This window comes from Bos indicus x Bos taurus, chromosome 21, assembly GCF_003369695.1.
Source record: "Bos indicus x Bos taurus breed Angus x Brahman F1 hybrid chromosome 21, Bos_hybrid_MaternalHap_v2.0, whole genome shotgun sequence".
Lineage (NCBI taxonomy): Eukaryota > Metazoa > Chordata > Mammalia > Artiodactyla > Bovidae > Bos > Bos indicus x Bos taurus.
Genome location: NC_040096.1, coordinates 32042051 through 32059596, shown reverse-complemented (window position 1 = coordinate 32059596; position 17546 = coordinate 32042051). Strand labels below are relative to the sequence as shown.

At 37.5% G+C, this 17546-nt stretch overlaps 1 protein-coding gene across 4 annotated transcripts in view; it reads left to right on the top strand.

Annotated features, from left to right (window-relative positions):
• SCAPER (S-phase cyclin A associated protein in the ER) overlaps positions 1-17546 on the top strand; it is a 423671-nt gene that overhangs the window by 14603 nt on the left and 391522 nt on the right. For 3 of the 4 annotated variants that reach the window (XM_027521864.1, XM_027521861.1, XM_027521862.1), the window contains exon 2: positions 3905-3971. The exons of the other annotated variant lie outside the window; for it this stretch is intronic. In XM_027521864.1, the coding sequence (XP_027377665.1) occupies positions 3966-3971 (6 nt within the window). In that variant the 5' untranslated portion in view covers positions 3905-3965. The remainder of the gene's footprint in view (positions 1-3904; positions 3972-17546) is intronic. 4 annotated transcript variants of the gene reach the window in all.

The window sequence follows — 17546 nt, the reverse complement described above, 5'->3', positions numbered from 1 at the left end:
TGCTTTCTCCTGCCCTTGCCTTATTCAGATGCAGAGCTGGGTCTGAGTCGGCACCATCCCTTCACCTGTGCCCTTCCCCTTGACAGTGTCGACCTTCACCCTAGTGGGGAGCTGTGTGGTGGACAAGATGGGCCAGGATGTGCACTGGGGTGGTTGTGGAAAGCAACTAGAGTCACAGGCAGTCTCAGTCTGCTTCCTCTGCCTTGTTTTGGGAGCAAGGAAGCAAGTGTATGCCTGCCTTTAATGAGTGGAATTCAAGTTTCTCACAGTTCCCTTGCCAATCCCTCTGGTCTGCACACCAGCGAAGATTTGTCTTTCTGGTCTCAGACTTTAGGCCTGGGGTGCCCACTATATGGTTCAAACCCTTCTCTTTCCAAAGAGGGTCTCCAAACCCAAGTAATTCCCCTACTTCTGTGTCCCCTCCTTCAGGTGTGGCTTCCCACCTGATCACTTCTCTTTGCTTTCCTTCTTGACTGTGTGGATCTTTCTTTATAGCGTTTGTTATGTAAGAGTCTTTCCACCAGGCTCCACATTGCTGCTTGTCTATTTCCAATCTGTTTTCTAGTGCATATGCATCATATAATATTAATACATAAATTTGTGTCTCCCTAAAAAAGTTGTTGGTATCTAACTAGCTGTCTTTATTGGAAAGTTCACTAATTGATTCTGGAATGACCAAAAGAAAAAGAGGTCAAAGGAGTTAATTCTGCTTAATCAACAAGCCAGCCTACTTCCTTCTTTTCCTTAAAAACCTTTGTTCAGTGCCTAGCATTTTAAACATACCATCTTAAATAGAGGAAAAGGAAGATCACTGAAATGCTGATCTTGTCTTTCAAGATTCTAAAATGTAATAGGATGAGGAGAAAATTGTCATCCAAAGGAAATGGAGAAAAGATATAACACCAGTTGAGCATCTATTATGTGCTGGTCTTTATGTCTTATTTAAAAAACCACTTGGTGACTTGTTATGTAACCGATACTGTGTTAACTAGTAGAAACTCTAGTGTGCTACCATTTAACTGTAAAGTAGATACTATTCTCTTTACTCAAAAGAAAACTGAAGTTCTGAGGGATTCATGACTTGTGCAAAAGGTTATGTAATGAGTAGCTATAATAATTTGCTAAATTGAGATTCAGTCCCATATTATTGTGCTGTCTTTCTCACTGTGTCATGCTGATTTCAGTAGAAGTATTTCTCATCTAATCCTCCTAACAATCTTATAAATTAAGGATAGCCTTCATTTTTTCCCTCCCTAAACTGTGTGTCCTTTGATCAATTTTACTGAGGTATAGTTTACAAAAAGTATGTGGGCAGTTCAGTGAGTAAGAACACAGTTATACATAGTCATGAACCGCTGCCGCAATCCATCTTCCCAGAAAGTTTCCTTGAACTTCTTTCCAGTCCTTCCCCTCCAACTAAGGTAACTTTTGATATTTCCACCTGGGATTAGTTTTGCATGTTCTAAAACTTGATTTAAATGGAATAATTCAGAATGTATTCTTTTGCATCCAGCTTCTTTTTCCAAGCAGACTGTCTGAGATATCTATTTTATTGTATATTCATTCCTTTGTATTGCTCTCTGTTCTACTGTATAGATGTACTAAGATTGGATTATCTTTTCTTTTGATATATGGGTTGTTTCCAGTTTGGAAACCTGGAAAGGCTCTTTGAATATTTGTAAATAGGTCTTTGTGTGGAAAAAATTCTCTTGGGTAAGCAATCTAGCCTTCATTCTTATGGGTTAGAATACCGATATTTGAAGAGTTTGAATAACTTCTCATAGTCACACGACCAGTGATTTGGTTGACTCCAGTGCTTGTATACACTTTTTCTACTGTATCACACTTGTCCCTACTTTTCAGAAGTGATGATTACAGGTCAAGTAGTCTGAGAATTCAGATGACAGTGTCTGTCAGCTGGGGATATCAAAATGGGCTTCATGAAGATGACTTTTTTGAGTTGATGAATTGGTAGGCTTTGAGTATGTATAGGGTGAGAAGAGAGGAACATTTTGAGCAAAGATTCTTTAACATGGGTTTCATTTGTTAGTAAACAAGTATTTAATGAATGCCTCTCAGAAACCAGACACGGTTCTGTATTCGGAGGCTATAGCAGTAACCCAAAACCAAAGATCATCATGCAGCTAACTTTCTTGCGGGGAGAGATGGACAGTACACCAAGTAAGTTTAAGTAATGAATGCTCTCGAGAAGAAGTGGGATAGGGAGTGCCAGTAGTGGGAGTCAGGATAAACAGATTGCAATTTTAAAAAAGAGTGCTTTCGTAGGCCTCACTGAGAAAGTTACACGTGGGCAAAGATGGAGTCAGTCTTGAGCATTCCAGATGCGGACTTTAAAGTGTAAAGCCCTGAGGCAGGAGTGTTTCTGGCATGTTGGGGAACTTAAAGAGGCCGTATCGCTGAGCTGGAAAGAACATCAGAGAAGAGAGGAGTAGGAGATGTGGTCAGAGATGTATGAGGAGTTAGAGGTTTAGAGTGTGGGGACTTGGACCACTGTGGAGACTTTGACTTTTACTTTGCATGAGACGTAGAGGCATTGGTGAGTTGTTAACAGAGGTGATGTATTTTTGAAAATGTAACATTTTTATTGAGATATAATCCATATACCAACAAATCACCCAGTTAAAAAGTGTTTATTAGTATATTCACAGAGCTGTGCAGTCATCACCATGTTGAATTTTAGGACATTTTCATCATCCCCAAAAGAAATGCTGTACTCATTAGCAGTAACTCCCATTTTCCTCTAACTCTGTAGCCCTAGGCAAGCAATAATCTGTTTTTCTGATTCTATGAATTTTCCCATTTTGGACATTACATATAAGTGGCGTTATGTAATGTGTGGTCTTTTATGAGCGGCTTCTTTCATTTGTCATCTTGTTTTCAGGGTTAATTTATGTTGTAGCATGTACAAGCACTTTATTCTTTTTTTAATGGCTGAATAAGATTTCCTTGAATGGATATAGCACATTTTATTTATCCATCAATTTTTGGACATTTGGGTTGTGTCCACTTTTTGGCTATTAGGAATAACGTTGCTATGAATACTTGTATGTAAGTTTTTGTTTGAACATATGTTTTCAATTGACGTGCTGCATTTAAAAGGGAGTGAATTCACTTGGTGAAGATAAGTGACCAAGGCCCTTGTCCCAGAAAGTTGGGTTCCAATTGCTGCTTATTTTTCTTTGTTCAGAAGCTTTTCTTACATGATTAAGCCACTGTTTCTTGCAATTTCTCTGTCCTCTTGTTTTTTTTTTCTTTTTTTTCTTTTTTAAAATCTAGTTTCCTAGCTTTGGATTTCTTTGAATGAAGATTTGACCACCATTAAATAGGTTCCCTGAAAAGTAGGATCTGTTCTGTGTAGATCCTTAGGTAATCTATAATTAAAATAGTCTGATCAAACCTCAGTTGTTGAAAGTTCCTAAGGAGAGGTTACACAGTGTTTTATATTATTGAGTTGGAATTCATTAGTGGGTCATAATTCAGTGAAAACAGTATTTAAATAATGAAACAGAGCAGGAAATATTAGAGTGCATCTCTTACAATAGAGGTAAATGTTACTTCATGAAACTTTGTTTCAATATAAAGTATATATTTATAGATTATAGTAAAAAATGTTTGAAGCCTCCAGATTAAGATATCAGAGACTGTTTATACAATTAATACTTTTTCTCTTCCATTTAATTATTTTTGGAGAGCATTTAGGTATTGTTCAGCATAAAACATGCTATAGTATAACCAAATGAAATATAAAGGAGTAATGTTTTTGTTGTTGAATATAATAAGAAACTTAATGGGAATGAAATTTTTATCTTTTTATAAACAAATATGATTTTATGACAGTGTTATGGCTAATAGTATGTACTATATATTTTTTTTTTTATTATAGGAATCATACTCCATGGGTTTGTGTGGTAAATGAGCTTCTTGGCATAGAAAGGAATTAAAAAATGATGGTAAGTGATCAGTTTACCTTAAGCATTAACCTTAGTTTTTTTAGCCTCCTTCTACCTCCTTTCCTTCCTTCCGTTTTTCATTCATCATCCTTTTTGATGTAATATTTGTTACCTACAAGATACTCTATGGAACACGTGTTATAAAGTACAGCAGTTAAGGTAATGAACAGTGAGTGTACTGTTCAACCCTAAAGCCATAGACGCTCACTCTTAACATTTGTATGACCTAGGGCAAGAATACAGATGGAAGTTAGCTTTTCTCTTCATGTCTTAATCTTAAAAAGTTATAAATTAGTTTATGTCAGCAGCTTGACCTACTTTCCTACCCAGGGCTCAGCCAGCTCTTAAAGGAGAAATGCTGTCTCTGGGGTTGGCAGGGTGGATGTTGGGCCAGGATGGTCTCTGAATCTCAGATGGGCACTAATGTGGTGAAACTCCCCAGAAACCCTGGGCAGATGAGTTCACCTTCCCCATATTCTACTTTTTAAACTCAAGATTTACAGGCAGTTCTAAGTATCTACTCAAACTATCTCACTCAAACCCAGGAGGAGGAGGAAATACGGTTTATGGGATAATCCAGGTGCCTAGAGACTTCTTTGGGAAATGGGGGGTAGCCATTTTAAAGTAAATGTTAGATTTAAAATTAGATTTTAAATAAAAATTTTAAATATTTAAATATTAAGTAAAAATTAGATATTTTTATCTTGGTTTCCCAGCATAGAGGCTTTGACTTCTTCCTTCTCTTCCTTATTGTTTGCTTTTAGGGTGGGGAGGCCTCAGTTCAGTGTGTGAATCCCTCTCTATTAATTCCTGTATAGTTACTTGCTATCTTTTTGTTTTGACATTTTTGATGTTTTGATATTTTGATAGGTGTAATCTTCTAAAGTGTAGGATTTAGGGCAGGAGCCTCCTCTTTTGGGTGTAAATGTAGGATTATAACTACTTATATTTTTCTTTCCTATCTCATCCTGACCCATTCCACACTCCAGTTTCTTTTATATTTAAAGATGTAAATAATAAGTTCTGAGTTTTAAATTTTTAAATTCTGTCATTTGAGATCATTTTTCTTCTGCCTTTCATATTCTGAGAATTTCTTACAGTGAGGGCCATTCAGTCCTAAGCTCTGTTTTTGTTTGTCTGAATCTTTTTTCCTGCCCTGATTTTCAAAGATGGTGTTGCTGAATGTAGAAGCCTAGATTAAGAAAATTTTCTCTTAGTGTTCTGAAAAAATGTATTCCACTGTTTCAGCCTCTTTTTAGTCTTTCACAAAGTTATGTGATTTATGTATGTATGGCTGTGCTGGGTCTTCATTGCTGCACGGGCTTTCCTCTGGTTGTGGGAAGTGGGGGCTACTCTCTAGTTGCGGTGTGAGGCCTCTCGTCGCAGTGGCTTCTCTTGCTGTGGAGCTCAGGCTCCAGGATGCATGGACTTCTGTAGCTGTGGCACCGGGGCTTAGTTGCTCCACAGCATGTGGGATTTCCCTGGATCAGGGATCGAGCCCACGTCTTCTGCATTGGCAGGCGGGTTCTTTACCACTGTGCCACCAGGGAAGCCTCTCTTTTTGATTTTTTGATATTTCTTCTTCTTTTTGATATGTTTTGTTTTAATATTATATGCAATGTTTCATGCTTGCTAAGTGGATTTAGTCGTGTCCTACTCTTTGCGATCCTATGGACTGCATGCTGCTAGGCTCCTCTGTCAATGAAATTTTTCCAGGCAAGAATACTAGAATGGATTGCCATGCAGGGATTGAACCTGCGTCTCATTATGTTTCCTGGGTTGGCAGGTGGGTTCTTTTCAATACAATGTTTATGTGGTTCAGAATGCAAACTCTTTTTTTTCTTAATATATACATTTTATTGAAGTATAGTTGACTTACAGTGTTTCAGGTACACAGCAAGGTGATTCTGTTATATATATACACATATTATATTTCAAATTATTTTCAATTATAGGTTATTGTAAGATGTTGGCTCTAATTCCCTTTGCTATATAGTAAACCTTTGTTGTGTATCTATTTTTTAAATTAGATGTCTAGCATTCTGTTCATACAAACAGGTGGAATCAAATTGTTACAAATTTTTTAGCTAGGCAAAAAGTCATAGGTTTTCTAAAATATATAATTACACATAGTATTTATGTATTTATGTGTAAAGGCTTTTCTGCTGTGCTTGATAAAGGCTTGAGAAAGAACATTAAAAAAAGAAAGAAATTGGAAAACATAAACTAAATGAAATGGGAGCACTGAATATGAAAGAAAAAATGAAACAAACTAGGTAAAAGTAAAAGATCATCATATAGTCCAGTTTTTAAATATGGTTGCTCATTAGAAACACATCTCGAGCTTTGTAGAAAAAAAGCAATACCTGGGCATTTGTATTTTTCAAAAAATTCCAAGATAATTCTGGTACATATCTTGATTTTAAAAAGTGATTCAAAGTTTTTCTATTAAATGGTAGCTTTAGTGATATAGAATTCTGTTATTTTCTGTTGACTGATCATGATACAATGCTAGTACGTGAGTAATAGTTATATAATCACAATAGTAAAACCTTTTTTAAAAACAATTTTCACAATCAATAGCCAGACAAAAAATAAAAGATAATTATATTTGTAAGTTACAATGGAAACATGATTGACCTAACAATATAAAATATTTACATACAATTTGAGGGATTAAGTAGAGTGATGTGGTTAAATGGAAGTGCCCAGCCAGTCTAGGTCACTTGTCCATTCTTCTGGCATTTAATCTGTTTACATTTAAGGTAATTATCCATATGTATGATCGTATTACCACTCTTAATTGTCTTTTTAGGTTTATTTTGTGTAGGTCTTTTCCTTCTCTTGTGTTTCCTGCCTGAAGAAGGAAGTTTATGCCTAGAGAGGTTCCTTTAGCGTTTGTTGTAAAGCTGATTTGGTGGTGCTATTCATAACTTAAAAGTTAGCTATTCATAACTTTTGTTTGTCTGGAAAGCTTTTGATTTCTTCATCAGTCTGAACAGAGTCTTGCTGGGTGAAGTATTCTTGGTTGTAGGTTCTTCCCTTTCATCACTTTAAATATATTGTGCCAATCCCTTCTGGCTTGTAGAATTTCTCTTGAGAAATCAGCTGATAACCTGATGGGAGTTCCCTTGTATGTTATTTGTCATTTTTCCCTTTTTGATTTTAATATTTTATCTTTGTCTTTAATTTTTGTCAGTTTGATTACTGTATGTCTTGGTGTGTTCCTCCTTGGGTTTATCCTGCCTGGGACTCTGCGCTTCCTGGACTTAGATGACTATTTCCTTTCCCATGTTACGGAATTTTTCAGCTATTATATTTTCAAATATTTTCTCAGGTCCTTTCTCCCTCTCTTCTCCTTCTGGGACCCCTATAATGTGAATGTTGGTGTGTTTAATGTTGTCTCAGAGGTCTCTTAGGCTGTCTTCGTTTTTTTTCATTCTTTTGTCTATATTCTGTTCTGCGGCACTGATTTCCACCATTCTGTTCTCAGGTCACTTGTCCGTTCTTCTGGCTCAGTTGTTCTGCTGTTAATTCCTTAGTCTAGTGTGTGGTTCATATCTGGTTGTTTGTTAGTTCTTCTAGGTCTTTGGTAAATATTTCTTACATCTCCATTCTGTTTCTGATATCCTTGATCATCTTCACTATAATTATTCTAAATTCTTTTTCTAGAAGGTTGCCTATCTCCACTTCATTTGGTTGTTTTTCTGGGGTTTTATCTTATCTCTTCGTCCGGGACATAACTCTGCTTTTTCATCCTGATTAACTTCCTATAATGTAGTTTTTGTTCTAGCTGCTGTGGGATTGTGGTTCTTCTTGTGTCTTCTCGCTGCCCTCTGGTGGATGAGGCTAAGAGCTTGTGTAAGCTTCCTGACGGGAAGGTCGATGTTTCTGTTGTGTAGTCACCAAGTTGCATCTGACTCTTTTCAACCCCATGGACTGAATCACACTAGGCTTCCCTGTCCCTCACCTTCTCCCAGAGTTTGCCCAAGTTCATGTCCATTGAATTGGTGATACCACCCAACCATCTCATTCTCTTGTCACCCCCTTCTTTTCCTGCCCTCAATCTTTCCCAGCATCAAGGTCTTTTCCAGTGAGTCAGCTCTTCACATCAGATGGCCAAAGTATTGGAGCTGGAGCTTCAGCTTCAGCATCAGTGCTAATGAGTATTTAGGGTTGATTTCCTTTAATATTGACTGGTTTGATTGCCTTGCAGTCCAAGAGACTCTCAAGAGTCTTATTCAGCACCACAGTTCAAAAGTATCAATTCTTTCACACTCTGCCCTCTTTATGGTCCAGCTCTCACATCTGTATATGATTACTGGAAAGACCATAGCCTTGACTATACAGATCTTTGTCGGGAAAGTGATGTCTTTGCTTTTTAATATACTGTCTGGGTTTGTCAAGGCTTTTCTTGCAAGGAGCAGTTGTCTTCTGATTTCATGGCTACAGTCACCATCCACAGTGATTTTCGAGCCCAAGAAGAAGAAATCTGCCACTGCTTCCACTTTTCCCCCTTCTATTTGCCATGAAGTGAGGGGACCGGATGCCATGATCTTAGTTTTTTTAATATTGAGTTTTAAGCTAGCTTTTTCACTCTTTTTCTACTTTCATCAAGAGGCTCTTTAGTTCCTCTCTGCTTTCTGCCATTAAAGTGGTATCATTTGCATATCTGAGATTATTTCTATTTCTCCTGGAAATCTTGATTCCAGCTTGTAACTTATGTAGCCTGGCATTTCGTATGATGAGCTCTGCATATAAGTTAGATAAACAGGGTGACAATAAACAGCCTTGTTGTATTCCTTTCTCAATTTTCAACCTGTCAGTTGTTCTATGTAAGGTTCTAACTGTTGCTTCTTAACCGGCATACAGGTTTCTCAGAAGACAGGTCTGGTATTCCCACCTCTCTAAGAGTTTTCCACAGTTTGTTATGATCCATACAGTCAAAGCCTTTAGAATAGTCAGTGAAACAGACAGAGGTAGATATTTTTCTGGAATTTCCTTGCTTTCTCTATGATCCAGTGATTGTTGACAATTTGATTTCTGGTTCCTCTGCCTTTTCTAATCCAGCTTGAAGATCTGGAAGTCTTCAGTTTCACATAATGCTGAAGCCTCGCTTGAAGGATTTTGAGCATAATCTTACTAGCATGGGAGATGAATGTAATTGTCTGGTAGTTTGAACATTCTTTAGTACTGCTCTTCTTGAGAATTGCGATGAAGATTGACCTTTTCCTGTCTTGTGGCCACTGCTGGATTTTCCAAATTTGCTGACATATTGAATGCAGTCCTTTAATAACATCATCTTATAGGATTTTAAACAGCTCTGCTGAAATTCCATCACCTCCACTAGCTTTATTGACAGCATTGCTTCCTAAGGCCCACTTGACTTCACACTCCAGGATGTCTATTTCTGGGTGAGTGAGCCCACCATTGTGGTTATCTGGTCATTAAGACCTTTTTTGTACAGTTCTTCTGGGTGTTCTTGCCATCTCTTTTGATCTCTTCCATTTCTGTTAGGTCTTTACCATTTCTGTCCTTTATTGTGCCCATCTTTGTATGAAATATTCCCTTGATATCTCTAATTTTCTTGAAGAGATTTCTAGTCTTTCCCATTCTATCATTTTCCTCTATTTATTTGCATTGTTCACTTAAGAAGACTTTGTTCTCTCTCCTTGCTATTCTCTGGAACTCTGCATTCAGTGGGGGTATATATTTCCCTTTCTCCTTTGCCTTTTGATTCTCTTCTTTTCTCAGCTGCACTGTAAGGGCTCCTCAGACAGCCATCTTGCCTTCTTGGATCTCCTTTTCTTTGGTCACCTTCTCCTATGCAGTGCTATGCATCTCCATCCATAGTTCTTCAGGCACTCTGTGTCTCAAATCTAACCCCTTTAATCTCTTGTCACTTCCACTGTATAATCATAAGGGATTTGATTTAGGTCATACCTGAATGGCCTAGTGATTTTCCCTACTTTCTTCACTTTAAGTCTGAATTTTGCAATAAGGAGTTCATGATCTGAGCCATAGCTAGCCCCAGGTCTTGATTTTGCTGACTGTATAGAGCTTCTCCATCTTTGGCTGCATAGAATATAATCAGTCTGAGTTTTTGGTATTGACCATTTGGTGGTGTCCATGTGGGGAGTCATTTCTTGTATTGTAAGAGGGTGTTTGCTCTGACCAATGTCTTCTCTTGGCATAACTGTGTTAGCCTTTGCCCTTCTTCCTTTTGTACTCCAAGGCCAAACTTGCCTGTTACTCCAGGTATCTCTCAACTTCCTACTTTAGCATTCCAATTCCCTCTGATGAAAAGGACATCTTTTTTTTGGTGTTAGTTCTAAAAGGTCTTGTAGGTCTTCATAGAACCACATGGTACCCCAATAAAAACTGAACTATTAGAAAAGACGTAGGCAGTAAATGCTGGGGAGGAAGCCAATAAATGTATGTTGTAGAGTGGCAGAACATGCTAAACAGAAGAGAAAATCTTATATAAATGCCCTGAATTAGGAGGGAGCTTGGTGGTCATAGGGAACTGATTAAATGTCAGTGGAGTTGGAGCATGGCAGACAGGAAGAGTAATGGAAGATGAGGCTAGAGAGGTAAACAGAGGCTGGTTTGTGCTTTTTGATAATGCCAGATTTCTTAAGCTGTTGTATATCAGTTTAACTTTCTGTCAGCAGTGCAAGCAGTTGCCCAGCTCCTTGCCATCACATGGTATTGTCATTGATTTAAAAATGTTTTAATATTTTCAGTGCTTACTTTTGAGTACCTTTTCATATGATAGTTGGTTATTTATATGTCTTTTGGGAATGCCTATTCAATTTTCATTTTCTTGTTGGGTTATCTTTTTTTTCTAATTGATTTAAGGAGTTCTTTATTCTGGGTATAAGACCTTTGTTACTTTTACACATATATCTTCTTTGTGGCTTGCTTTTTCATTCTTTTAATGATGTCTTTTTAATATAAGAATGTGTTCTTAATTCCAGTGAAGTTCAATTAATCATTTTTTTCCTGTATGATTAGTACTTTTTTGTATCCTGATTAAGACGTTTTTCTATACCTGAAGATCATGAAAATATTATCCTTTATTATCATTATTTTTAGGACCTTTTATTTTCCTTTCATTTCAGATTTAAGAAAGGTTGCAAGAGGAGTACAGATAATTCTCTGATATTCTTTCACTAACTTTCAGTTCAGTTCAGTTGCTCGGTCGTGTCCGACTCTTTGCGACCCCATGAATCACAGCACGCCAGGTCTCCCTGTCCATCACCATCTCCTGGAGTTCACTCAAACTCACGTCCATCGAGTCAGTGATGCCATCCAGCCATCTCATCCTCTGTCGTCCCCTTCTCCTCCTGCCCCCAATCCCTCCCAAAATCAGAGTCTTTTCCAATGAGTCAACTCTTTACATGAGGTGGCCAGAGTACTGGAGTTTCAGCTTCAGCATCATTCCCTCCAAAGAAATCCCAGGGCTGATTTCCTTCAGAATGGACTGGTTGATCTCCTTGCAGTCCAAGGGACTCTCACTAACTTTACCAGTTGCTAATTTTGTCTCTTTTCCTTTCTCATATTCTCTCTTTTATTTTATATGTGTGTGTGTATATAAACATACATACATACACACACATATAAAATCACATATAGGGAATTCCCTAGTGGTCCCATGGTTAGGACTCTGTGCTTCCACTGTAAGGGGTCTGGGTTCCATCCCTGCTTGGGCAACTAGGATCCCACATGCGCATGGTATGGCCAAAAAGAAAAATCATGTATAAAGACAAAGACACATACATATATAGCTACACACATGTACATTTATTTGTAGACACATCCTTGCATCAGGCAGATCACCTGGAGAAGGGAATGGCTTCCCACTCTAGTACTCTTGTCTGGAGAATTCCGTGGATAGAGGAGCTTGACGGGCTACAGCCTGTGGGGTTGCAAAGAGTCAGACACAACTGAGTGACTGACTCTTTCACTTTTTCGTAAATACATGCATATTACTCTTCCATGAACCACTTAAGAATATTTTGATCTTGAGGAGACAGCAGTGAGCGGTGGTGTGAAGAGATCTTAGTTCCCTGCCCAGGAATTGAACCTGGGTAGCCTAGGTGAACTCAATGGACATATGAATTTGAGCAAACTCTGGGAGATAATGAAGGACAGGGAAGCCTAGCATGCTGTGATACATGGGGTCATAGAGAGTCAGATACGACTTAGCAACTGAACAATAACAGCACCTGGGTGAAAACCAGGAATCCTATCTACTAGACTGCCCGTAGGGCTAGTGGCTAGAAGCAAAGTTGCTCTGGCTCTTGCGCCCATTGAAAAATGAATTTCTCAAGAAGGTAAAAGCTATAAAAATAGGTGCAGAGTTTATTATTAGAGACATAGCACAACAAATGGGAGGGCACACAGAAACAACGTCTTTTAGATAGAAGCAAGGCAGAGGCACACACCCAGAGAGAAAGGGTGTGGCTGTCCTGCCTGTGAGGAGCTCACCGAGGGGTGAGTCAAATCGCTTATCCAGGGCAGTTCTTTCAGGTCTGTTTTGAAGAATGTCACTTGATTTGGGTCATATTTTCTTCTTATAGACTCTGATTTTGTGTTTTTGGCAGAATATCACATGAATGGTGTTGTATCCTTCTCAGTATATCACATCAGGAAGCATATGATGTCAGTTTGTCCTGCTATTGGTCATGTGGACTCTGATCACTTGGTTAATATAGGGTATTGTCAGGTTTTTCTCTTTGAAGTTTGCTTTGTCTTTTGAAAGTAGTATGTTATTTGTTGAGAGAGACTTTGAGGCTGTGTAAATATCCTGCAACTCATCAAACCATCTACCCACTAGTTTTAGCATTCACTGATGATAATAATTATTAGTTATCTACATGCCTATCTATCTGCCTGTCTTTCAGGCTTCTTGGATTTTTTATTTTATTTAATATTACATTCTACTACTACCATTTATTTTGATGCTCGCATTGTCCTTGACTTAGCTGGTGGAAGTTCCTTCACACTGGCTCTTGTATCTTTTCATTTGCCTTTATTATTCTTTGAGTCCTTCTGTACTTTCTAGTCTAACAGGCTATTCTAGATTCACCTTATAATTTCCCTCTCATTCCTTTTCTCACCTTATTACAAGGACTAGGAATTTCAGTATCATGATGATGGAAGTGGTGATTGTAGGCATCCTGTCTCTTTCAAGATTGTATCATTTAATATGATATTTGCTGAAGTTTGTGAAGAATGTTTATCATAGATGGGTATCCAGGTTTATCACATGCTTTTTTCATCTGTTGAAAAGAATATTAAACTCTTCTCCTTTATTTAGTTAATATGATGAATTGAATTCATTGATTAAAAAATGTTAAACCAGCCTTGCTTCCTGAAATAAAATCAACTTGGTTCTGATGTTTTCACTGGATTTAGTTTGCAGATGTGTGTGTGTATGGAGGTATATGTAATGTAAAAGTTCACATTGTTACTTTTGAAGGTGTTTGAACTGCTTATTTACTTTTCTTGTCCTCTTAGGTTCTAATATTCAGGGTCATGAGTCACTCTGTGACTTGAGATTTGATCCTTCATTTTTCCCTCTGGAAGAATTTAGTATAATTTCTCCTTCAGTGATTAAGGGAATTCACCAGTGAAACCCATTTAACCCTGGATTCTCTTTTATGGAATTTCTTCAGTAAATATTTCTTCAGTATTTAAAATTTTTTAATTTCTTTAGTAAATACTCAGATTTTTCCATTTCCTTTTATGCCAAAGAAAGAAAGAAAGATAGCACTAAGTCGTGTCCAACTGTTGAGATCCCACAAACTGCAGCCCGCCAGACTCCTCTGTCCATGGGAATCTCCAGGCAAGAATACTGGAGTGGGTTGCCATTTCCTTCTCCAGGGGATCTTCCCAACCCAGGAACTGAACCCAGATCTCCCGCATTGCAGACAGGTGCTTTACTGACTAAGCTACTCAGGAAGCCCCAAGATTTTATGCCAAGATTTGGTTAAATTGTGTTTTTCAAGGAATTTGTGCATTTCATAAAAATTTTCAAATTCATATTTTATTTATAACATCCTTTTATCTTTCTGATGTCTAGAGGCTCTAGAATCTTAGTGATGTTCTTTTGTTCTTGGTATTGATAATTTTTGCCTTCTTTCTTCTCTTTGCTTCATCAGTCTTGCTAAGAGGTATATATGCATTTCTTGGTAAACATTCTAAACACTTGCTTTCTTAGGTAATATACTGTAAGAGTCAAACTTAGAAACTTTACCTCGAGACTGATGTGTATGCTTTTTATTGAAACATTTAGTATTTGAACAAGCCTCTGTAAAATCTCTTTATGGCACTAGGTGGCACACTGTGACTTTGGATGGAAATACGTATATTTTGTTTAAATCTCTTGGAAGGAAAGGACCTATATGAAAATACTGTTTGAAATAGACATCTGGAATATTATGGAGTATCTCGGACTCATTTATTGCATTTCAAACCCTAATGCTTAAATTAAAAAGTTTAAAATTACATTAAGTTACACTGAGATTTTTTTTTTATAAGAATCAGTTCAGTTCAGTTCAGTCCAGTCGCTCAGTCGTGTCTGACTGTTTGTGACCCCATGAATCGCAGCACGCCAGGCCTCCCTGTCCATCACCAACTCCCGGAGTTCACTCAGACTCACGTCCACCGAGTCAGTGATGCCATCCAGCCATCTCATCCTCTGTCGTCCCCTTCTCCTCCTGCTCCCAATCCCTCCCAGCATCAGAGTCTTTTCCAATGAGTCAACTCTTCGCATGAGGTGGCCAAAGTACTGGAGTTTCAGCTTCAGCATCAGTCCTTCCAAAGAACACCCAGGACTGATCTGATCTCCTTTAGAATGGACTGGTTGGATCTCCTTGCAGTCCAAGGGACTCTCAAGAATCTTCTCCAAAACCACAGTTAAAAATAGAATTACTAAAATTGATCAAAATATATGAGTTTTTACTGAAAACAGTTCACTCAGCTTATGTTGCAGAAGGCAGCTGTCCTTTAAGCTGAAAAATGGTTTTCAATCATGTGTTGTAGTAAGATGAGTTTTATAATGTTTTTCTATATAAAATATTGGAATTAAGAATGATGACAGTCCTGAACTGGTGGTTTTTCTTTGAATGTGTGTATGTGTACTAAGTATAAAAAAACTAACCTCATAATTTGTAGTAGAACTGAAATGTTTATAGAATAAGAAAATACTAGATTTCAAGTTTTCTGGTACTACAACATTGCTATCTTGTGGTCATTTTAGTTCTGAGAAACTCACTGTTTTATGAAGACTCTTGAGTTATAAAGAACATGATAGTGAATTTTATGATCTGATATATATCTATGCGTATTTCCCTATACAGTTTTCTTTGATTGCATAAGAGAATTATCTGAAAAAGAGATGAAAAGTAGGTGACCTACTGACATAGAGTCATCTGGCCTGAAAAGAATACTGATACTTCTTGGTTAAAACAATGCTTAGATAATCTAAATGATAAATGCCAACCTAAGTTATATAAAGCTAATAATCATTGGGAGATGTCTTTAAGCAAAAGGAAGTGATTTTATGATATTACATTGATTGGAAAATATGGGAATAGAAAAGCGATGATTCAAGTGTTTTGCACAGAATGGAGCTGGAACATTGTTCACAAACTAATGAGTTTCAGTGAAAGCTTATGAGTCATATAAGTAGATGTCATATGTATATCCAGGGTAAGGTCAGAGTAGTGAAGAAATGTAGATACAGGTGTTTATTTTAAAAATATCAAAAGTTATTCTTGAGAGGAAAATTTGGGTTAACTTTATAGTACAGTATTAGAGTGGAAGAGAGCAGTCTTTGTTTTCCTAATAGTTTGAGAAAACTATTGAAACTAGTTGTTTCATTTATGTATTCTGAAATTCAATTCCTGTTACTCACAGATTTGTCATTGATTATTCCCTTTTTCCCTATATATGCAGTTTTACTTTCTGTGGATCATCCCCATCAGCATAAAAATATGCTGGCACTCATTTAAAAAACCTTCTCTGTTCATTTCTGCTTTGTTCTTTCTTGGTTCACCTTTATTACAATACTCAAAGTTTTTTTTTAAATACTTACTGTCTCCATGTTCTTATTCAACATTCTCTTGAACTCTCAAGTCAAGATTTTGACCCTACTATTCTACCGAATAGATAGTAATAAGTGACTGATTTATTTATTATAGATTATTTATTTTTTCACTGTCTGGACAATGCAGAGCTGCCCATCTTATTGTGCTGTTGCTTCTTTAAAGGTGAACTTCCCCCTCCTCTTCTGTATGCTTTAAAATTTTTCCCTTTGTTTCAGGTTATCAGTTTTTCTGTGGTCAGTCTCAGCATGGTTTTCTTTGTATTTGTATTTGTCTTGCTTGGAGTTTGTAGAACTCCTGAAATAATTGAGCTTATATCTCTTGTCAGCTTTATACTGTCAAAAGCATTAGTGGAACAGTTGGTGAAATTTAAATAATTATTGTAATTTAGATAATTTGGATCAGTGATAATTTTCTGATTTGATAGTCATAGTATAGTTATATGGGGGAGTATCTTTTAGATATATGAAATACACATTGAAGTACTTAAGGGCAAAAGGTATCATGGTTACAGCTTATTCTCAAATGTAGATTGTTTATTATAGAAGTTGCTTGTGAGCCCCTGCCCTAGCATATAGTGACTTTTCTTCTCTCAAAGGCATTTCTGTCGTTCGGTTGCTCAATTGTGTCTGACTCTCTGCAACCCAATGGACTGAAGCACACCAGGCTTCCCTGTCCTTCACTATCTCCTAGAGCTTGCTCAAACTCATGTCCATTGAGTCGGTGATGCCATCCAGCCATCTCATCCTCTGTCGTCCCCTTCTCCTCTTGCCTTTGATCTTTCCCAGTCTCAGGGTCTTTTCCAACAAGTTGGCTCTTAGCATCAGGTGACCAAAATATTAGAATTCAGCTTCAGCATCACACCTTCCAATGAATATTCAGGGTTGATTTCCTTTAGGATTGACTGGTTTGATCTCCCTGCAGTCCAAGGGACTCTCAAGAGTCTTTTCCAACATCACAATTCAGAAGCATCAATTCTTTGATGCTCAGCCTTCTTTTGGGTCCAAATCTTTACATCCATACATAACTACTGGAAAAGCAGTAGCTTTGACTATATGGACTTTTGTTGGCAAAGTAATGTCTCTGATTTTTAACATGCTGTCTAGGTTTTCATAGCTTGTCTTCCAAGGAGCAAGCATCTTTTAATTTCCTGGCTTCAGTCACTGTCCCCAGTGATTTTGGAGCCCAAGAAAATAAAGTCTGTCACTGTTTCCCTTGTTTCCCCATCTAGATGCCATGAAGTGATGGGACCAGATACCATGATCTTAGTTTTTTGAATGTTGAGTTTTAAGCCAGCTTTTTCACTGTCCTCTTTCACCTTCATCAAGAGGAGCTTTTGTTCCTCTTGGTTTCTGCCATAATGGTGGTGTTATCTGCATATCTGAGGTCATTGATATTTCTCCTGGCAGCCTTAATTCCAGCTTCTGCTTCATCCAGCCTGGTATTTTGCATGTTGTAC